General features: G+C 33.3%; 1 protein-coding gene across 2 annotated transcripts in view; it reads left to right on the top strand.

The window, feature by feature from the left end:
• Positions 1 to 21015, top strand: part of Mip (Myoinhibiting peptide precursor) — a 471548-nt gene that overhangs the window by 314196 nt on the left and 136337 nt on the right. For both annotated transcript variants that reach the window (XM_081738692.1, XM_081738691.1), the window contains exon 2: positions 12460 to 12731. In XM_081738692.1, coding sequence (XP_081594818.1) covers positions 12477 to 12731 — 255 coding nt within the window. In that variant the 5' untranslated portion in view covers positions 12460 to 12476. The remainder of the gene's footprint in view (positions 1 to 12459; positions 12732 to 21015) is intronic.

The raw sequence follows: 21015 nt of genomic DNA, 5'->3' as shown, positions 1-21015 counted from the left end.
TAACGAAAGAATCGACTTGTAATGCAGCACAGAGAATATTCGATGCTCAGCACTATAACTAACTAACTTTATGGACAATGCAACACGGAGGTTCAATACTGTATTCAGAAAAGCTCTTCATTGACTTTTGTACTTAGCCAACTGCAACCAGTTTCTTCTTTAGTGAGGGGCCGCGGTAGCTCAGTGGTAGAGCGTTCACCTCTGTGCTACGGGTCTCGGGTTCAAACCCTGCTCCGGCCAAGTGAACTTTGTGGTGGACAAACACCGTGTGCGTGGGTTTTATCGGGGTTTTCCCATTTCCTCCCACTTTCTTCATTCAACCATTTCATTCATCTCTCATCATCACCGTCTCCTTTAGCCTAACCGGCATAACTGTGGGACGTAAAACTCAAAAATTTCATTTCATTTTTTTCTTCTTTTGTATCCCTACTGTGAGGTGTATCTTAATATTGTCCTCCCATCTGTGTCTAGGTCTTGCTAATGTCCTTTTTTCGATTGCATTACAGGTGAAAATTTGGAAAATGTTCCTACTTTCTTCCATTCTTGCATCATGACCTGCCCACCTAAGCCTCCTAGACCTGATAACTCTAACAATGTTTTTTTTGTTTTTTTTTTAAGTATAAATTATGCAGTTTCTCGTTATGAATTGTCCGCCATCTCTCATTCCCTGGGTCTGAATTCTCACTCTTGGGTCTGAATATTCGCCTCAGGATTCTATTCTCAAACTCTTTTAGTTAGATTTGTTTCCTCAAAATAAGCAACCGTGTTTAGAAATTATACAGCACAATAGATATAATATCGTTTTATATACTGCATTTTAAGCTTAAAATTCTTCGACAGAATTCGCGAAGACAAAATATTTTGGACTGAATAACACAACAAATTCACTTCCTTCAGTCGCCATTTAATTTCTTCTTTGTAAACACGGTTTTTGTCTGTAAATATTGATCCTAGATATTCGTTGAAAGTACTACTTGATATTTTAATGAATCTATAATATACACTATTACAATCACGGTAAATTCCCATGTATTTAATTCTCTCTACATTTACTTCTATATCCATGTCCTTGCAAGCGTCTAATAAAACCTCTGTATTTCTTTCTATTGTTCGCATATATCTCTATCAGATTTATACTATAAATATACGCCATAACCTGGTGAGTTTCGTTAAGCTTTAGTCCAAATTTGCCTCCTTTGACTTTCCTTATAGCGTACTCCAGAACGAAATTAAATAAGAATGACAACAATGTACATCCTTATCACAGTTCATTTTTGACGTGAAATCTCCTGGACAGCTATTTTCCTACTCGAACTTGACTGCGGTATTAATTTAAACACACCTTAATTAATCTAATTAGCTTTATCGATAAAACAAATTAAGTAATGACATTGTACAATCAGTGGCAAAAGTAGTTGAACCTTGCTGCTATAACAACTTTAGTTCGGGTCCAGCACTTTCTCTGATATAAAAACGTCTCGACAGATGCAACCCAACTTACATGTAATTTTTCAAGCAATAAGCAAGCATTTGGATCACTGAAATAGGTTTTGCTGTGCAATCAATTAACGAAAAAAAAATCTCCACTTACGGAATATTAACAGTTCCAGAGTAGATTTTATTAGCAGTTTATTAAACTATCATATTGTTAAAATTTGATGTTTACATCACCTTATACTTTACCAAGAACAGTTGTAAGTTTTTAACTTCAAGATAACACATTTTTTGTGAAAAGAGTTACAATAGCATAGTCAAAAAGGCGTCTGCCTACCAATTGAGCGACCTTAGAATGGAGTTGTGACAGTCATCCGACAACATTAAAACGAATACTGCCGATAATCTAGGGATTCAAAGCTGCCAGTTGATGCATTGACTACGAAAGTTTCGAAACCAGGAATAGTCATATCCGTCTGAGGATTATGATGCAGCAATGGGCTTTTTTCGTTGCCAGAACAGACCAAACAAATTATACCTAGGTACAAAGAAGCGGAAGGAACGAGATGAGAGGAATTGAATAAAACTACAGTTGTCAGATTACGGTTTTTATGAATGCTTGATAAATAAATACAAAATATATTGACACTCAACTGTTCACTACCCAAACAAATGTTTGAAGGAAGTTCAATGTTTTGCGTGAAATTGAAAACTAAAATTAAGGACTTATTAAAAGTTTTGGGAAGTTTCACATTGTTTGTTTGAACTTCTAAGTCTTTCTTATCTGGATCTTCATCTTTCTTATCTGAAACTTTCTTGCTATCCTCACAATGATTTGCTTTGGAATTTAATATATTTCAACACAGTTTTAAAATGAAAGCACTGAAGAAAGGTATTTGACTTATACGTTGATCTATTATGTATTTAACTATAATAATTCAGCATAAGTCAAGTGCATAACTATGGACCACAGTCCCTGCTACTCTTCTCAAAATTTGGCACAACTCAACATAATAATGCAAATAGTCATTATAACTACTACAGCGATTTTCGCAAACTAAGTATTAGATTTTGTAGAGCACTGGCGCAATTCGTTAAGGAATGTGACCAAAAGCATATCCTGAAAAATTTCTTAGGGCATCTAGGGTTTTAGTGTAAGCTTTCGAAGAATGTGCTGACATTTTAGTCTAAAAATAAGGAAGCACTAGTATGTGCAGGAATGTAACGAGACGTATAATATATGGAAGTATGCAACGTATACCAACCTAATATTTTTGAAGTCAAGTGTTGTGAAAGAACGAGCGTATGTAGGGCTGCGTATGCGTTATATTTATAAAACGGTCCAGCGTATACGTACCAAAAATTCTAGTGTTACATCACTCACACACACTGAGGAAAAAATGTAAGTGGTGTACGTAAAAATGTAGGTACATGCATAAATCCTGTAGTTTTTGGACTTAACTTACAATTCAGTGTATCATCCAGGAGAAAACGTATAATTAGAAGCGTATGTTGTATACATACTTCCCGTATAAGTGTTCCGAATAAATGTACTTTCCGCATTAAAGAATGAACTACATATAGGCGGTCAGGATCACATGTATAGATAGACGTATATAACATGTAGCTGACGTATGCAACATATGCACACGTATGTAATATACAGAAGACTGTTAGATGTCACACATCCTATAGCTGAATGATGCATCATCTAAGTAGAAAAAGGACAGTAAGTATGTAGTATATGGATAAAGTATGCTCCATAGGCATTTCCGTAGTAGACATATGGATACCGTGTTTTTGTACAATATACCACGGTCCAGATTTTTCTCAGTGAAATGGCATGTACAGGCAGCTACACAGAAATTTATTTCGGGATTTCCAAAGATTTTCAGGGAGTTCAAATTTAATATAAGGATAAATTATATTAAAATATATAAAATCACCCCTAAAATTAGACAAAATTTATTGAAAAGTCGAGATTTCGAACGGGTTCTACCTCTAGGACCACGCTGAATATGTCCCTGATGATCATGTATAAACATTTAAAATTCTTCTAAAATAGTATAAGTTGATTAAGTAACCTTACTAACTAATTGATAATGTCGCGCTAGGATCACGTTAGTAAGCCTGAAAGGTTGTAATGTTGTTACGTCCGTTCGTTAATCCACATGATACGTGTGTGCTTTTCTTTACAGATTCTTAGTATAGTTTATTTAAATATTTAATTTAATTATGTAAATAAAATACACTTTTAGAAATAAAATTTATCTTAAAATTATATGAAGTATGAACCTGAAATACAAGCAAGAATAAAAATGACGAAATAAGCCTTTACGAGCAAGAAAATACAGAGTTAACAAAAAGACTCATAAAGTGCTTCGTTTGGAGTATTGTGCTGTATGGATCAGAAACATGAAAATTACGTAATAATGATGAAAAACGGCTGGAAGCTTTCGAAATGTGGTGTGGAGAAGAATGCAAAAAATTAGCTGGGTCTAGTGTAATACGAACGATAGGGTGTTTGAAATGGTGGAGGAGAAAAGAACAATTTAGACAATAAGAAGAGGAAGAGGAACTGGTTGGAACATTGGCTAAGAAGGAACTGCATCATGAGGGACGTTTTAGAAGGTATGGTGGCACGAAACAGAGGGAATGGATGAAGGAAACTACACTTAATGGACGATATCAAAACAGAAAAATTGTACGTGAAGATGAAGAGGTTAGCGGAAAACCGTGGAGCATGAAAGCTTCTCAGTTACAGCAAGTGATCTGCCAATAATGGCAGAATACCTATGATGATGATGATGATGATGATGATGGTTAACATTATTTCTGTGGGTATTCGAGATGATAATAGTATCATAAAATACTATAATTATTATATTTTTCCTTCCATTTCTTACTGCAGTTATATCACGATAAGATGTAATTATGGAAATATGTTATTAAAAATATCTCAGAAACTACGCAAAAAATTTCCATCCTCCCTATTCGTGACACCTCTCATACATTCTTTGCAGCTGTCACATCACTCATTAATAAACATATTTGGATTATGCCTTTATACGTTATAACTTTAAATTGACAGCTTTGACTTCTTTTCCACAACTGAAATCGGTTTGATGAGATTCTGGAAAAGTGTCCTCTTAGAGGCAAAATGCCTTCAACTAGAAGGAAGGGTTGAATTACAATAAAGCATTTCTGAAGTGAATGAACCCTTTTGTCGCATAAGCTAATCCTACTCGAGAAGAACCGGTGTTCTTTATGTTACATAGAGATCGTACGCACAAGCATCTTGAAGTGATTTTCTATTTTCGCACGAAAACACAATGTCCTGATGATAATTCCAGATTGCATTGTAATGTGGCCCTTAAAAGTTCTCTACAATCAAGCATGCAGCACCTGAATCAGAAAATATCAAAAGTTCTAAATTACACACTGAGATGTGATTGTGTTAATTAGCTGCACTCTCTTACACTTCACGCATGTTATTTGCTCTAATGAGCGTCCACTTATGCAGGATTTTATTCCTAAAAACCATGTCGATTCTCTGATATGATTTTCATTTCTGTTGCATTTTCAAGCGTCTTTGCTTGTAGATGAAGAATGTTACACCGGAACTTTAATTTGTCACAATCTGAGTTCAAGTTACTCTGATTTCGAAGCAATATCGATGCTGCAACGCAGCTCAGGACATAAAAGATGAAAATCGAAACACACAGAAAAATGAGATTTTTTTTTTTTTTTTTGAAAAACTCAAAATCTTTATTGTGATTTGGAGATCGTGTGTAATTTTTACAAGTGCTCTACTGTATTTTCACATTTCTCTGTTTTGTGCCTTTGCCGCGATATCTACTTGATTCTTTGAAACCATCGAGATAACATAACTCAAACATCATTGGCAAAGATCTTTAATACATTGGTTTTCTTCTTTCTCATTGACGTGCAAGTGGAAACCTTGAGTGACAAATTTGTTTCTCTTTTGAAACAGTACTGTTGTTCTGTGGCTAGTATTTAGTGTTGCCAACGGATACTAATTGTAAAAGTATTTCGTCAATTACAAAACGGAGAGAGAAAATAGAGTTCATTATCGCTGCTAGGTGCTTCAGAGTAAACAAGTGAGACAGCAACTAAAGAGAAACTCTTGGGTCCTTAGAAGATCTCTGTTTATACAGGGTGTCAATATATATTACTTATAAAATAGTAACCGTTGTTTGTAAAGAAAATTTACTTAGGGAAAACAAATTCTTACAGCACTGAAACTAGCATATCTTCAAGTTTATGTATATGGGAGGCGATTCCTGACACCAAGATAAGAACAAAAATATAGACCAACCTGGGTGCACAAATGCTTCCTTTCGGAGTTATAGGCTGCCGAAATCATGAAAATATGAACTTTAAAGATCCATAGCAACAAAACTATGGGACCTGCCGTAGTCGGATCAAGACTTCACTTAGGAACTAGTACATGCCCTATCCAAATATCTAAGCTTCAGAATCCAGCGATACTTCCTCAACGTTTTCTGTAGAGGTAGTTAATGAGTAGTTCAAATTGTATGCCCGTAGCCAAAGTCCCTCTATAAAAATTGTGAAAAAGAGTTTACATGATGATGACGGCATTTCGGTAGCAACTAGAATGATTAGATGCATAAAATTTGCAGACGATATGGCGCTTGTTGCAGAATCTGAAAAGGAAATCAATAAAATGTTAGAAAATCTGAAAATGGGCTTTGAAGAATATGGGATGAAAATAAATGTTAAAAAGACAAAATCCATGGTGATTGGAACGAAGAGGTCTGTATCAAATATAAAAATGGGAGGAGAGAAAATAGAACAAGTGAATAGTTTTCGATATCTGGGTAGTATTCTTAGTAATGACATGAAGTGCGAACGTGAAATAAAAGCAAGGATAGGAATGGCGTAAGAAGCCTTTAGGAGGAAGAAAAATATGATTTTGTAGGACCTGCATAAAGAGTTGAGAAAAAGACTCATAAAATGCTTCGTGTGGAGTGTTGTACTGTATGGGACGGAAACGTGGACATTACGTAAAAGCGATGATAAAAGACTGGGAGCCTTCGAAATGTGGGTGTGGAGAAGAATGGAAAGAATTTGTTGGGTCGAGCGGAAAACGAATGAGAGGGTGTATAAATGGTGGGGGAGAAAAGAAAACTTTAGAAGAGGAAGGAAAACTGGTTGGGACATTGCCTAAGAAGAAATTGTATCATGAAGTCGTCCTAGAGGGTTTGGTGGCGGGAAAGAAAGGGAAGGAACGATCATACGTGAAGACGAAGAGGATAGCGGAGGATCTTGGAGCATGGAAGCTTCTCAGCTGCTACAAGTGGCCTGCCAGTAAGAACAGAATACCTATGATGATGATATATCTATATCTATATCTATATCTATCTATCTATCTATCTATCTATCTATCTATCTATCTATCTATATATATATATATATATATATATATATGTGTGTGTGTGTGTGTGTGTGTGTTTGTTTGTTTGTTTGTTGTGTGTACAAATATTCATTATTGGCACCTTTCATCACACGACATACTTGAAACCTTAAGCACAATCACATTGTCTAATGTTTTGAAGAAAACCAATAGTATATTTGAGAGCATGTACTTACACATTCTTGTAGGTACAAAACCTCAAGTTGGTAATACTGATGTACTGATGCAAACTTCAACCATCTTTCTCAGATTTCTTTCTATTCTCTTCATGTCATTGCTTTTTACCTTTCTTGTTTTGTAGAGATCTTTATTTCGGTTTATTCAACTTTTTTTTATATTCTGACTACAGTATTAATACATAATAATGCACTTTTATTAACAGCAAATGTAAAAAGATTTCTCCTATCGTGTGGATTCAATTTTCTGCAAATCAGAAGAAGCTGAGCTGCTATAGGTGATAAAGCCGTAATTGTATGTAGAATCACGATATAACAGTCACATATATTTTCCTGCAAACGATTCGCTGGATGCTAGGAAGTACTATATGAATAAATTCTAGGAAACAAGTCTGAATTGTTTCTTTATTAAACAGATCAGTACACAAATGAAAGCTGTATTTAGGAAAATGTGTTCAATAGAATTAAGATCATTCGAATTACATGAGTCCAAAGCTAGGTCAGATTATAGAAAACCTGAATTATTCAGACAAGAAAATTTTCTTTTTATTTTACAAATTTTAGTATAAATAAAGAATACTGAATTTACTTTTAAATTGACTTATAGTTGGTACGAAATTACAACAGCATTAAACTACCAATTATAATTCTTTAGCTATTGTGTTCAAAATGTATACTGAATATTTTTAAAAATTTCTGAAATCGAGACTGCTCTATTCTGTTTCTGTTTCGACAATAGTCACCTGCGATAATAGAATTCCCACCATATCCTGCAGTCTCCCTTGCTGTTCAGTGATTTAGGTTCGTATAAATACCTTTAGCACATGAGGTGATCGGTTCGATTCCTGGTAGGAAAACATTGAACAAATTAGAGGTTTAAATCACAATTTAAACTGTAGGCCTTGTCCTATATAATTTTGCTGCAGACAAATGGAATTCAAATTAAACAGTCATCGATTCAGAATCTCCAGGAATCTATTCATGATGTAATGTGTTTCCAATTACCCTTACCAGTAAGAACATTATGACCATTACCTAATGTATGTTACGTCTATATATTGCTTCTAGGACAAACAAGGACCAGCTAGGAACGGTATTCCCATATGTTGGCACTAGGAATTTTCTAGTGGCCCGAATGATACAAAACATCGAATTATTGAGACTTTAATTATCCAAACCCTCTATACTGCTGTTGCAAGCTATCAGTCAGTAACATTGATAATAAACTTAATTGTGATATATCAATCTTTGACAATAAATATAATCTAATTGTTTGTTCCTGAATATGATCATTTCACTTTAAAATAGGGGCTCGAAACATACTACATACTATCGTTCATTTTACGTCGTATTCTTTCATTTTACGTCATTTACTAATGTTTTAAGATAAAAATAGTTACTTTAAAATACAAATAAATATTTAGAAAACAAACACGCGGGCATCCATGTTTGTTCTGAAGTTCAAATGAGCATTCGAGACAAATAAATTATTTATTTCTTGTTAGTTGTTCGTTGTTTTGAGATAAGAAAATGTTTCTTTCGAACAAAACAATGCTTATAAAACAAACTTAAGAGGAACAACAAACTGGCACCAAGTTAAATTATTTGCTCTAAATACATATTAATCCTTTGTTTTTCGTTAATTATTGATTAATTTCAGATAAAAAATAGCTTATTTAAAAAAACAGATATACACATTGAGAAAACAAACTTAAGAGAAAACTGGAGCTACAGTTATTTAAAAAAAACAAGCATTAGAAGAAACGAATACACGATGCCTGTTCAATTTAAAATATTAACTTCAAAATATACATTGATTCTATTGTATGACATTTGCTCCTCGCTGACTGTCTTAAGATTTTTAAAAAATGTTCAAAAAGACACAGAAACCTTAAATATGTCACCTATTTCAGACGGGTCGCGGTATGCCACAGACGAATAAGACGCAAATTTTTCTCTATTTCGTCGCTTAGAGGTAGATTTTATGTAGTTTCTCCAGGAGGACGAGTAAATCATTTAGCATCTTTGGAATGAGGTTAAAATAAGAAACGACTTTCACACACTGAGGGATCAAAATCCATGCCGTTTTGTTGCAAAGCAGAAGCCTTACTGACTACCCTCCCCCTCCTTTTTTTTTTTTTTGTAGAACAGAAAGTAATATCAAAAAACGAAATCCAAGTTGAAGGTAAATGGACCAACTGCAAACGGACAGTCAAGGAACTAAAAATGAAATGAAAACTTTCAGTTTTACGTCCCACGATTATGCCGGCTAAGCTAAAGGAAACGGTAATGATGAGAAATTAATGCAATGTTGAAATGAATGAAGTAGGAAGAAATGGGAACATTGTTTGTCCTCCACAAAGCCCATTTGACGGGAGCTGGGATAGAAACAAGGACCCCATGCACCAGAGGTAAACGCTTCATCACTGAGCCACCGTGCCCCAGTCAGGGAACTAATTTATTATCAAGTTTGACAATTAGAAGGGAGAATTGAGGTTGGCTGAAATGTAAGAAATAACAATTTAAAGTTTCAAATTGCGAAACAATGTTCTCTTGTAGCTGTACGTTGAAAACTTTATTTTGAAAAACGAAACAAATGAAAGTCTTATCGACCCAGAAGTAATTTTAAAGTAGATAATCAATTGTTCTTGTTAAAAAGGTACTCTAACATCTGCGTGAAGACAAGTAAAATCATTAATTTCCATTTAGGTATGTACACCAATTGTATGTCATTAACTCAACATTGAATGCGAACTAAAATCAATCTACCTTCTAGGCTTAGGTTACGTAATAGGTTTCATCTATTAGCACCACTCAAATCTTGTTTGACCACATTCTCTCTCTGTGGTTCTCTCTATTCGCTGTTTTCCATTCTTCCAATGTTGAACGGTAGTAATGCGGAAATGAACCGCAAATATAGGTAATATCATCTGTCAGCAATTCAATTCCCATACATCAATGGAATGGAATTTTGCAGCTGGTCTCCCTATAGCCGAAGGGAATAACCACACTCAGCTGGTTAATGTCAACAACGATAAAAAAAGTTAAAACAAAGAAAAGTTCCTCCTAGAAAAACAACCAAGTACCACGAGTAAATTTTTGCAAACTATTTGCTGAAATAATGTTACTTACACAATTTCATTATGTTTCTATGTGTTTCTATGTTGTATGTATAACGTTAGCGTTCCCAAATTCTCAGATTATGCCAATTGCTCGCTTCGATTTGTTTCACAATCAAGAAAATAACTCCAGATCCCAAAACTTATGTGTACCAAACATTTAAGAGCATGTAATTTGTAATATCTTCACCTTTCGAGATATATACAAGGGGATTAATCTTTGTAATAATTAGAAATATTTTTTATCCATATTTCTTCCTATTCTGAATATTACAAGTAGTATGTGCGTATTCTGAATATTACAAATAGTTTATTCGAAAACTACGCATGTGAATATTTCATCAAGCATATCACTGTGTTCAGATTGATATGATCTAGACCAGCGTTTCTGAACCGCTGTGTCGCGACACATTGGTGTGTCGCGAAAATTTTTAAAATCTTCCGCAAAGAAATTATCTTTAGATGAAACTAAAAATTTATCGGCAATCGACTTCATTTCATAGTTGACTTCCAAGTTTAAACCTGGAAAGTTTGCCTTTAATGCTGTTCATTTTTGTTGGGGAACAAACACTGAGCACAGAAAAGTCATTTCAGTAACACGATTCTTAGTGTTTTCTTCAGGATTAAAGTCATCTCTCTAGTTTTAAGTTTCATGTTTTCTTGTATTTCTGATTGTAATAATTCTTTCTTATATTCCTGCTTAAGAATTATAAATTTCTTTTGTGTTAATACGTACGTTTCTATTCAAGAGTGTTACGCCAGAAAGTCAAATTGAAATTAAGTTCTCAGCACGTGTGCGCAAGGAGTGTAAATGTCTGTCAAAGAAATAATACAAGGACTTATCACCTTGTATACTACTGTATAATAAAAATAATGAAGCAGGGAAGTTACTCATATCAAATGAAGCATTAAGCGCTGCACGATAGTGTCCGTTATCTTAACTGAATATTGTCAATCTACTTGCCACTTGTACGGGACTCATTTCACGGCCATTTTATAGTAACGACAGTAGTAATGGAAGTATTTGAAATTAAGTTTTTACGTCGTTGCTTATTTTGCAATAAATCGTAGCATTTTCATACTCTTTCTCATGGCAGCATTTCAGAAATCAATTTCTCTCCGTTTTCTAGTTGTAACTAGGGATAAAAGTGAAGGGTAATACGGAGGTACACCGTTACCCCACTTTCAATAAACTATTTATGGCGTCCCCCACTTCTTAAAAATATACAATGGGGAAAGATAATCATGGGGACGGCGTGACGTTGTGCGTCCCCCTACCTTTTCGTATTCACTTTTACCCCTGGTTGTAACTACTCACTATTGTTCACATTAATTTATAACACTATCTTCATATCAGAATTAACTTATATATTCTCCTGTTCATAAACTATCAGATCTTTTTAAATATCAACGTTTTATTATTGAAAAGACAGGTAAATGTCTGCAAATATGTAAAGAAAAAGTGAGGTTAAAATAGAGGTTTGGGGAGCTTTTTTGGTCATTTCCGTCTGAAATGTCACCGTAAAGAAGTGAGAAAATTTTTAAAATTAACCGTTTTTGCTTTCTCAAATTTAGCCGCCTGTTTCCCGCATTCCTCTGTACCGCTCATTCTAATTCTTCCTATTTAAGTCTATAATAGTACAGAAGTACATTATTTTCTTTCTACGTAAGTACCATACTGCAACACCTGAAATATAGGGAATTTCTTCTAATATGTTGCAACTTTAATTCCTGAACAACAAATTAAGTATACACAGTACTCCTTCGGAATTCAAACCATCATAACTAGAACAACTTGGAGTCCGATTGAAGAATTTAATCAAATTTTGGCCTGTAGTCTGAACGCTTATAGCGTTGTTCATGTGTTTCATTACATGTTTCTCCAGGAATGCAGTTACTTGACGTTATCATGGAAGATGATTTGCCTTCTAAGCAATAAACTTTGCCATCCTTCTAGCTTCTACGTGCACCATCGTCATTCGTTTCTAACGTAAATAGAATTTTTACACTTTTAATTATATAATTTTACATTTTCACTCAAATATTATATTATTATTTGTTAGAAAAACGTGCCTTGGAATTCAAACGGATTTTTGGAACGAAAAACAAAAAATCCGTCCCACGTCAACGCTGTATATTGACAACTCACTTTTTTATATATATCTAATCGTTACAAGTAACTTGTGTACAAATATACGTATCTAGTTAATATTTTCTGCAAACTATGGAATTATAAGCTCTTATTGATTCTTCCTTTTTTTGATTCTTCCAGATCGTCATTAGAGGAACATGCAGCATGTGGTGACAGGATCGTTGCTGTATCTTGTGGTTGTGGTGACCTATTCCAGAGGTGATCCTAGTTCTGGAGAACATGTTGCATCGTCTGAAGCGGTGACGTCGGGCCAGGAGGACAAACGAGCTTGGACAGATTTGCAACAGGGATGGGGCAAGAGAGGGTGGAATGATCTACAACAAGCATGGGGAAAGCGGGGATGGAACGATCTCCAAGGAGCCTGGGGGAAAAGAGCATGGCAAGATTTGCAGGTAAGTGCAGTTTATTGGCTTCACTTACGCGTCTCTGTTATGATAGTAATTATACAAGTTTCTAAACCACTTTTCTAAATCTAGCTGGTTACAATATATTTCTGACTGTATAGTGTATATACATATAATTTCAGGTAAGAATTTAATTTACAGTAAAGTAAGCTTTTATAACAATTAATTTTCAAACCATATTTAAACGAGTTTCTTTCTTTTACAATTACCCTTATTACTGTTTCTTTCTTAAGTTAATAGCTTGTTCATCTTCTTCACATATGTTTAAGGTATCTAGTATCTTCTAAGTCACCTTTTGACAATGTCCATATTTTTCAACGCCTATTACAAATACTCTACACCAGCCATTTCAATCTGGGCAATGTACTACGTAGGAGAGCTCCCTTCCAATCTGAGAAATATCAGTAAAACAAGTGAGATTCGTTTCACAGTGTGAAACTAGTGATACAGGTTAAAATCAGAAATCGTTAATTTGAACCACTTCTAGTTACTATAGAGGGTTAATGGAGAAGGCAAAACCTATTCTTAAGAATATGAATCAATTACAAAAAGAAATCGAATCTCAATATCTCTTACCGTTTTTGCTTTACGGAAATCAGTATTGAGACCGGAAATAGTAGTAAATTTCAATATTTTCCGGCTTTTATAGTGTTGTGTTATAATGGTATGTTCTCTTGTGACTCAGAATCATTTGAAAAATAGTGTTTTTCGCTATCTAATACTATTTTGTTTCATGATGATAAATATTGAAACTAAAAATGGTTAATTTGAACTATTTCTGGTTTGAATAGGGGGTTAACCGAGGAGATGGAAAATATTCATGGGACACTGAATCAATTGATAAAAAAAGCTTCATCTCGATATCTTTTACCGTTTCTTCTCTCTGGAAATGAGCATTGAAATCGGAAATAGTAGTAAAAAGCACCATTTCTGGTTTTGGTAGAATATTGCGAGTTTCGACAATATGACCTTTTGAAACACTGAATCGATTACAGGAAATCACTTGCCACTATCTATTACTATTTTGGTTCTCTAGCGATAAGCGCTGAAACTAAAAATGAATAATTTCAGCCACTTCCGGTTTGAATTGAGGGTTAGTGAAAAACATCGAAAGTATTGCTGGTGTACTGAATCGATTACTGGAAACCACATCTTGATATATCCTAGCTTTTTCCTCTGTGAAAAGCAGTATTGAAACCGGAAGTAATATTAAATTTGAACCAATTTTACGTTCATGCTACGTTATTTTGATACATTGAATCGTTTGCACGAAACCACTTCTTGCTATCTATTATCGTTTTTGTTGTATGGTGACAATCTTGAAAGCAGAAATCGCTAATTTGAACTACTTTCGGTTTGAATAGAGAGTTAATGGGAAATGCAAAATTCTTAAGAAGATGAGTCAATTGCAAGAATCCGACTTAATATTTCTTATCGTTTTTGTCCTGTGGAAGTCAGAATTGAAACCGGAAATAGTAGTAAATTTTAACTTCTTCAAGTTTTAGGAGAGTATTACGGATTTGATTGTATGTTGTCTTGAGATCCTGAATCCTTTGCAGGAAACTGTTTGTCTCTATCTAATACCATTTTGTTCTATTGCGATAAGTGTTGAAACGGGAAATGGCTAATTTGATCCACTGTCAATTTGAATAGAAGGTTTACTGAAAACATGGAACCTACTTTTGGAACGCTGAATCGATTGCCAAAAACTGCACTGAGAAAAAATTGTATGCAGTGTACGTAAAATCGTATGTTGTATTTGTAAATCCTGTAGTTTTTGGACTTAACGTACAGCAAACGTATAACTGAAAACGCACGTTTTATAATACTTTCCGTATCAGTTAGTACTTTCCGTCTGAAACAATATAACTGAAAACGCATGTTTTATAATGCGTTCCATCTTTACGTACTTTCCGTTTGAAACAATATAGGCGTTCAGGATCTCACATCCAAATGGACACATCCTGCAACGGCATGATGTAACATCTAAGGGCCTATGTAGCATACGGATAACGTATGCTCCGTACTGATTTCTGTAGTAAGCAAGAGGTTTCCGTACATTTGTACAATATACTACTGTCCGGGGAACGGATGTTTTCAGTGTATATCTCGATATATATTTTACCATTTTTTGCTGCGTGGAAATCAGCATAAAAATTGAAGTAATATTATATTTCTACCACTTTTTGTTTTGGTGGTGTTCGAGATAGTCATAGTAGGTTGCCTTGAGACTTTGAATCGCTTTTTCCTATCTGTTACCTTTTTCGTTCTGTGGCGATAAACGTTGAAACCGAAACTGATAATTTCGAATCACTTCAGGTATGAATAGAAAGTTAACATAGATGGTGCGTATTCTTAGAACACTAAATCGATTGCCAGAAATCACATATCGATATATTTTACCGGTTTTGCTCTGATACTTGTTGATAGACAGACGGACGAACAAAATTGTTCTAGAAGCCTTCCGATACTTATGCATAGCATAGTTTAGAAGTCTAAAGCGCATTGATTAAAGAAGGGAATGGAACAAGTTGGTGAATGAATTCAAACAAGTATTGGCAGTGTGCACGTAATCCTGAGTTTATAAATAATATGTAAGGCTTGGAACTTTTCGTGCTTCACCTTAATACATAAATTAGTAGAGGGCTATTTAAATTATGTTACTTTTGAGATTCTGACCTTAAAATTATGGCTACCAAATTCCACCAAAAAGAACCTTCCACACCTAGTCAAGAAATTATCACAAAATAAGCATTAAATTTTAATTTTTCATTCGTTATACAGACATATTGTACCGATTTAGGTTTCAGTTCTCTCTCGTTTTCCACTAATGTTAATATTGATTTATTTCGTTTTCACTTTATCTACAACAATGTATGCAATTTTGTTTAAAATATATATGTTACAGCATAGTTAAAATTTTTCCGAAATGTAAGCTCATGAAGGTAGGGAGATGAAAATCTTCCCCAGCATCTCTTAAATTCCAACAAATGTAAACACTAACGCGACTACAAAAGAAACACTGATCAAAGCTTCAACGCACAGTGTATTATAAACTATAATGAGTGACGGTTTCGGATATCTACCATATCCTTCCTCAGACTTTTGTTACAATATTCAATCCAAAGCCATGGATAGTCTTGATATATATATAACTTGTTGAAATTATGAATTTTTTAATCCGAATAAAAGCGTGAAATCACAAATTACATTTGAAAAATATAAAAGAGCTTGGGTTAATGTTAGAAAAAAACTTATTCATATCTAACGTAGCAATATGAATAAGGGAGCATGCAACTTTACATTTGTGATATGCTTTTATAAAGAGTGCCATTGAGTAGCCTTCAGAAAGTTCTTTAGTAATACTAGTGTGATATTGATAGTGAAAGCATATCTTTTAATAGTAGTAGTAGTAGTAGTAGTAGTAGTAGTAGTAGTAGTAGTAGTAGTAGAAGTAGTAGTAGTAGTAGCCTAGTAGTAGTATTAGTAGTAGTAGTAGCCTAATAGTAGTAGTAGTAGTATCCATTGCTTTATAATAAGTCTTGAAGAGACATATTCTAAGCAAATATATAAGGAATAGAAATACGGTGATCACGATTCTATTACAAATCTCATTTCATAGCAAATAGCAGACTTAAATCTTTCTATGCATAGAGAAGAGCATAATTAATTAACATAAGCAAAGTAAGGCAAAGTTGAACAAAGATAAGCAAAGCAAAGTAAAGTGCACCTGTTAATAGTCTGCATGATTGAAACAATTACTTCAAATGTTAAATACAACATTAATTCAAAAATAAACTTTTGTATGTGAATACTTGAAGGTAAGCCTTGAGGGGACCACCAATTGGGATATATTTCTCAAAAACACAAATTAATAAAGCAAAGGTATGTGACTTACATTGCAAATATCGGCTTACTTCTCTCTAACCCCATAAATAATTGTCCTGTATAGACTGTTTGCTGAGAGATAAGCGTCCATGTATTAGTGTACTTAAAATCGGAGCTTCAGAGAGTGAATTTCTGTAATTTTGTCAACTATATATATATGATTTTTTATTTATTACAAACATCTCTTTCACTTTGAGGAAATTGAACAACTTGACTACGCTAAAGTTGTTTTGTAGCGTGTTTACATCCTTAGATATTACGTTCACTTTTCTTAAAAATAATTTTGTTTTTCACTTGAGTCCTGATTTTATGTACATGCTTTAAAAATGTTTTGATTAATGTACATTCATAGAAAATTTTTAATATTTCAACAAATAAAATCGTGATTTCTTAAAAGAATTAAACAACACATACTGTAGAAAGCTGGTTAAAGCTATCAATTTTAAATTTATTCTGTACTTTTCTTACCTGTTCAACACTTCCCTTCGACTCTAGGCGAAAAAATATTATTTGATTACTTTTTCTAAATGATTTTAAATTACTCTCGGTTCTTCTGTTTACAGTATTAACACTAAACAATAACTAATCGAAGCTATTAGCTGGAATCCCATTCCTTTGCACGGGGAGAATAACCGTAAAGAAAAAGTTGCGGCGTCACAAATGCATCTCAGCATAAACAATCCATACCACACAATTAAAATGGCGGAATACAGTGCAAGAAGTGTTAAAAAGCATGCGAGAGAAAGATCGTGTTATACAGGCAAAGAAAGTGATATTCAAACTTTAATTATTAGTACTGAAGAGAAATATGTTTCTTATACTAGTAAAGAAGACTTTTTGTTGAATGAAAACGAATTTGAAATAAATGGAACATTTTTAATATATATATATATATATATATATATATATATATATATATATATATATATATATATATATATATATATATATATATATATATAGTCTCCAATTCAATATATGTTCCTAGTTAAACCGAATTACGTAAAAAAAATACCTATATTATTGAAGTAATAAAGTAAATCGCTGGTTGGACGATTCCTTCCAAGGTTATGAAGGCTATTTGGGTCACTGAACAATGACACGTTAATTACAGCACATTTTGCAAATAAGTGCAATGTAATATGTGGAATTAGAACTATGTTGCTCATAGCAATAAGTGTTTAATATTTGTTTCACACTGCATTGGTATTCTTTTCTCTGTTACACATCAGCAGCAAATAAAATAGGATTTAGACAATGTGATATCAGATAACGTTTTCGCCATGATTCGACATGTGTTGTTGTCGTAATTTGATGGGAAAATTATTGGTTGTACACACAACAGATTACATTAGCCTTTGTTTTTTATTCGAAAACCACACAGTGTGCTCAGCTATGGAAATATATAAGATATTCAATTTTTGCAGGTAGCCTTATTAAGGTCATTTCCTTTAACCTAGTTTACATTTAGTATATAATAAGGAATACTCAGTTAAAGCAATTAAAGTAACATATTTAAGAATTAATCATGTTTTCTTAAACTGAGTTACAACTTGAAGAATATGACTGTCAGTATTCCTTGATACCACCAGTATATGTTGTTTAACAAATCATTTGCATTATGCACAACATTTTTTTTTATCACATTAAACTTACAGTAAGAAGTTTGGTGTGGATAAGATAATAACAATTTTTATCATTGAACACGGAAGTTTATGCGAAACAATAACTGTAGTGTTCAGAGAAAACTTTATTTTACTTTGAATATGTTGCTGAGCTTACGTGGAATAGAAACCGTAGTTTTAACTTATAAGTAAATTTATTATTCATAAAATTTTCTTCATATTTATTTCACTTTAAACAATCAAACTTAAGTATCTATTAAGATTGTATAAATAAAAAATATCAAACTGATAATTATTGAATATTCTGATAGTTTCATGAACATTCTTCTAGAAGTCATCCTAACGTGGCATATTACTATCGTAACCCGGGGGGGGTGTTACGGGGGTGTTACAATAAGGGGGGCACGGTGAGTCAATGGCAAAGCTCTTACTTCTGGTGTTTTGGATCCCTAATTCGATACAGAGTCAAGTGAGTTTGTAGCAGATAACATCTTGTCCGTGGTTTTTTCTGAGTACTCCTGTTCCCTCCCACTTTCTCATTCCACCAATTCTTTCAATATCCTTCCTTGTCTTAATCATCCGTCTATCTTAGCATCAGCATTTCATTTTATGTACAATAAACTAGGAGCAGTATAGTAATATGCCACAATTTTCAACTCTAATGTTACTTTTTTTTTTTTTTTTTTTACATTTATTCAGCAACTTACGTTTATATTTACCCAAACTTGAACTTTATTGGTATAAGTAATGGGAGACCTTCCTTTATAATATTGTTTTACAAGAAAGAAATGAAACCGTTACTTTATGGAGTTTTTTGAAAATTTATTTCTCATGAATTTCCAAACCATGCAAATGTGGCATAACATCGTCTTGACCAGAGCTATTCAATTATATTTATCTTTAACATCAGCAGTTGTCTGAATAACAAGCTTGTCTTCAATATTAATTACTGAACAGCGAAATTAATACAATATAAACGTATTTTCGTACATTTCTAGGTATTTGAGGTACACTCATCTCCAAAATTATTGTCACATGTCTATAAATATGTTTGGGTAGGAATATAATTTGATAAATTCGCCCGGTATTTCTTATAATGTTATTATGTGTATAACCGGCAAAGACATGTATGTAGCAAATTTCATATCAAAAGAGCAGTAAATAAGAACAATTAAACGAAAATAAAACTTTCTTGTCCATTTAGCAACATTTTGTTTTACTCATTCTAATTTTCGTATTTATAATTCTTTTCCTATGAAATTTACCACAAATGTACATTTCCCGATTATATACATAGTATCAGTATTAAAAGTACCCTGAAAATCATTATCATTTTATTTTCTTACAAGTAAATAGTATTAGATATGCGATAATCATTTTAAACATGGGTGTACGTGAAACTTACTAAACTGTTCTTCAATATGAACAGATTCAATATAAAGATATCGAAGGTAAAGAAAGTAACAGAAACATATTTACATGTTTCTAAATATCAATTTAGATTTTTAGTTCTTAGTCGTGTGAAACCGTTAAGGAAGCATCAAATGTCCATTACTGTGAACCACGCCACCCCAATTGTCAGCTTTTACGATATCTTTCTTTGTTTATGCCGGTTGAGTGTTTCGTTCGCTGCGGGTTTTCGTCAAATAAATGAAATCGATTGACCCCGTATGGAGGGAGAAGAAAGATAGACGGAAAACGCGTTTAGCGGAATTGAAATGAAATGAAATATTAGGAAAGCGAAAGTCGATTTAGTTATTTAGCCCAAACGCATTCGCTCCATTGTAATTTATACACTGCACTTTCCTGGTTATCTCGTAGAAACGTCAAAATGTCATGAAATATGTGTAGCACGCTGTTGATGCTTTATATAATATATTTATACACAATAAACACAACCTTTTTAATAAATATGTACAACACGGAACATTTACATAGAAGGGATGTTTTGTGTGCACTTGGTAGGTTTAAAGAACGAACTTTCCAGAAGAATAGGTTTGAATGTAGAACTTAAATGCAGCAGTATATATTTTCATCCTCTTTTCTTCCCTTCTCTTTCTCAGCATATCCTGCATTATATTAATTTTGATTCTGATTCTCCAAGACGAGACATATCACTTCTCAACTACATACATTTAGCTCTTCTAAGAAAATTAGCAAAAACAGAGTACAAAAAAAAAGTTTTAAAGCCGCTATGTTCTTATGTTGTTATTGATTCATACGAATAAATTACGGAATATTTAATGAATATTCTGTGTACATAACACAATTTTGCTTGCTTTGCTATTGAAATAACTTTAGAGAAACATGCAGCTTTCTATCTGTTATCAATTCCGAAGATATATGTAAACTCTTATGTAGCAAAGGATTCCATATTATGTATTTAAAAATTAGCAAATATTGTTGATGATTAAATTTCGACATCTCAAGCTAGGAGCAGACATGCTTACTAAAACGATTATTCTTAATTCACCAAAAGTATTTTACTAGACTAAGACAAAAGTTTATAAAGCAGCTTTTTAGCGTAGCGACAAATAATAACATAATCGAACTACGTAGATTGAGAAAAGTAGGACGTAGCAGAATTTGTTGTTACAATAGTGAGTCCTTGTTCTTCCTTAAATTGTGAAATTAACAGCAATAAATTACTTACTTACAAGAATTGTGTACAAATCTAAAAGTATTAATTGAAATATATTGCAATAAAAAGGAAATTAAAATTTAGCAGTTAACGATAGGTTATTTTATCAGTTTAGCCA

This window comes from Thermobia domestica, chromosome 14, assembly GCF_964235325.1.
Source record: "Thermobia domestica chromosome 14, izTheDome1.hap1.1, whole genome shotgun sequence".
NCBI classification, from domain to species: domain Eukaryota; kingdom Metazoa; phylum Arthropoda; class Insecta; order Zygentoma; family Lepismatidae; genus Thermobia; species Thermobia domestica.
This window is presented reverse-complemented; position numbering and strand designations above follow the sequence as displayed.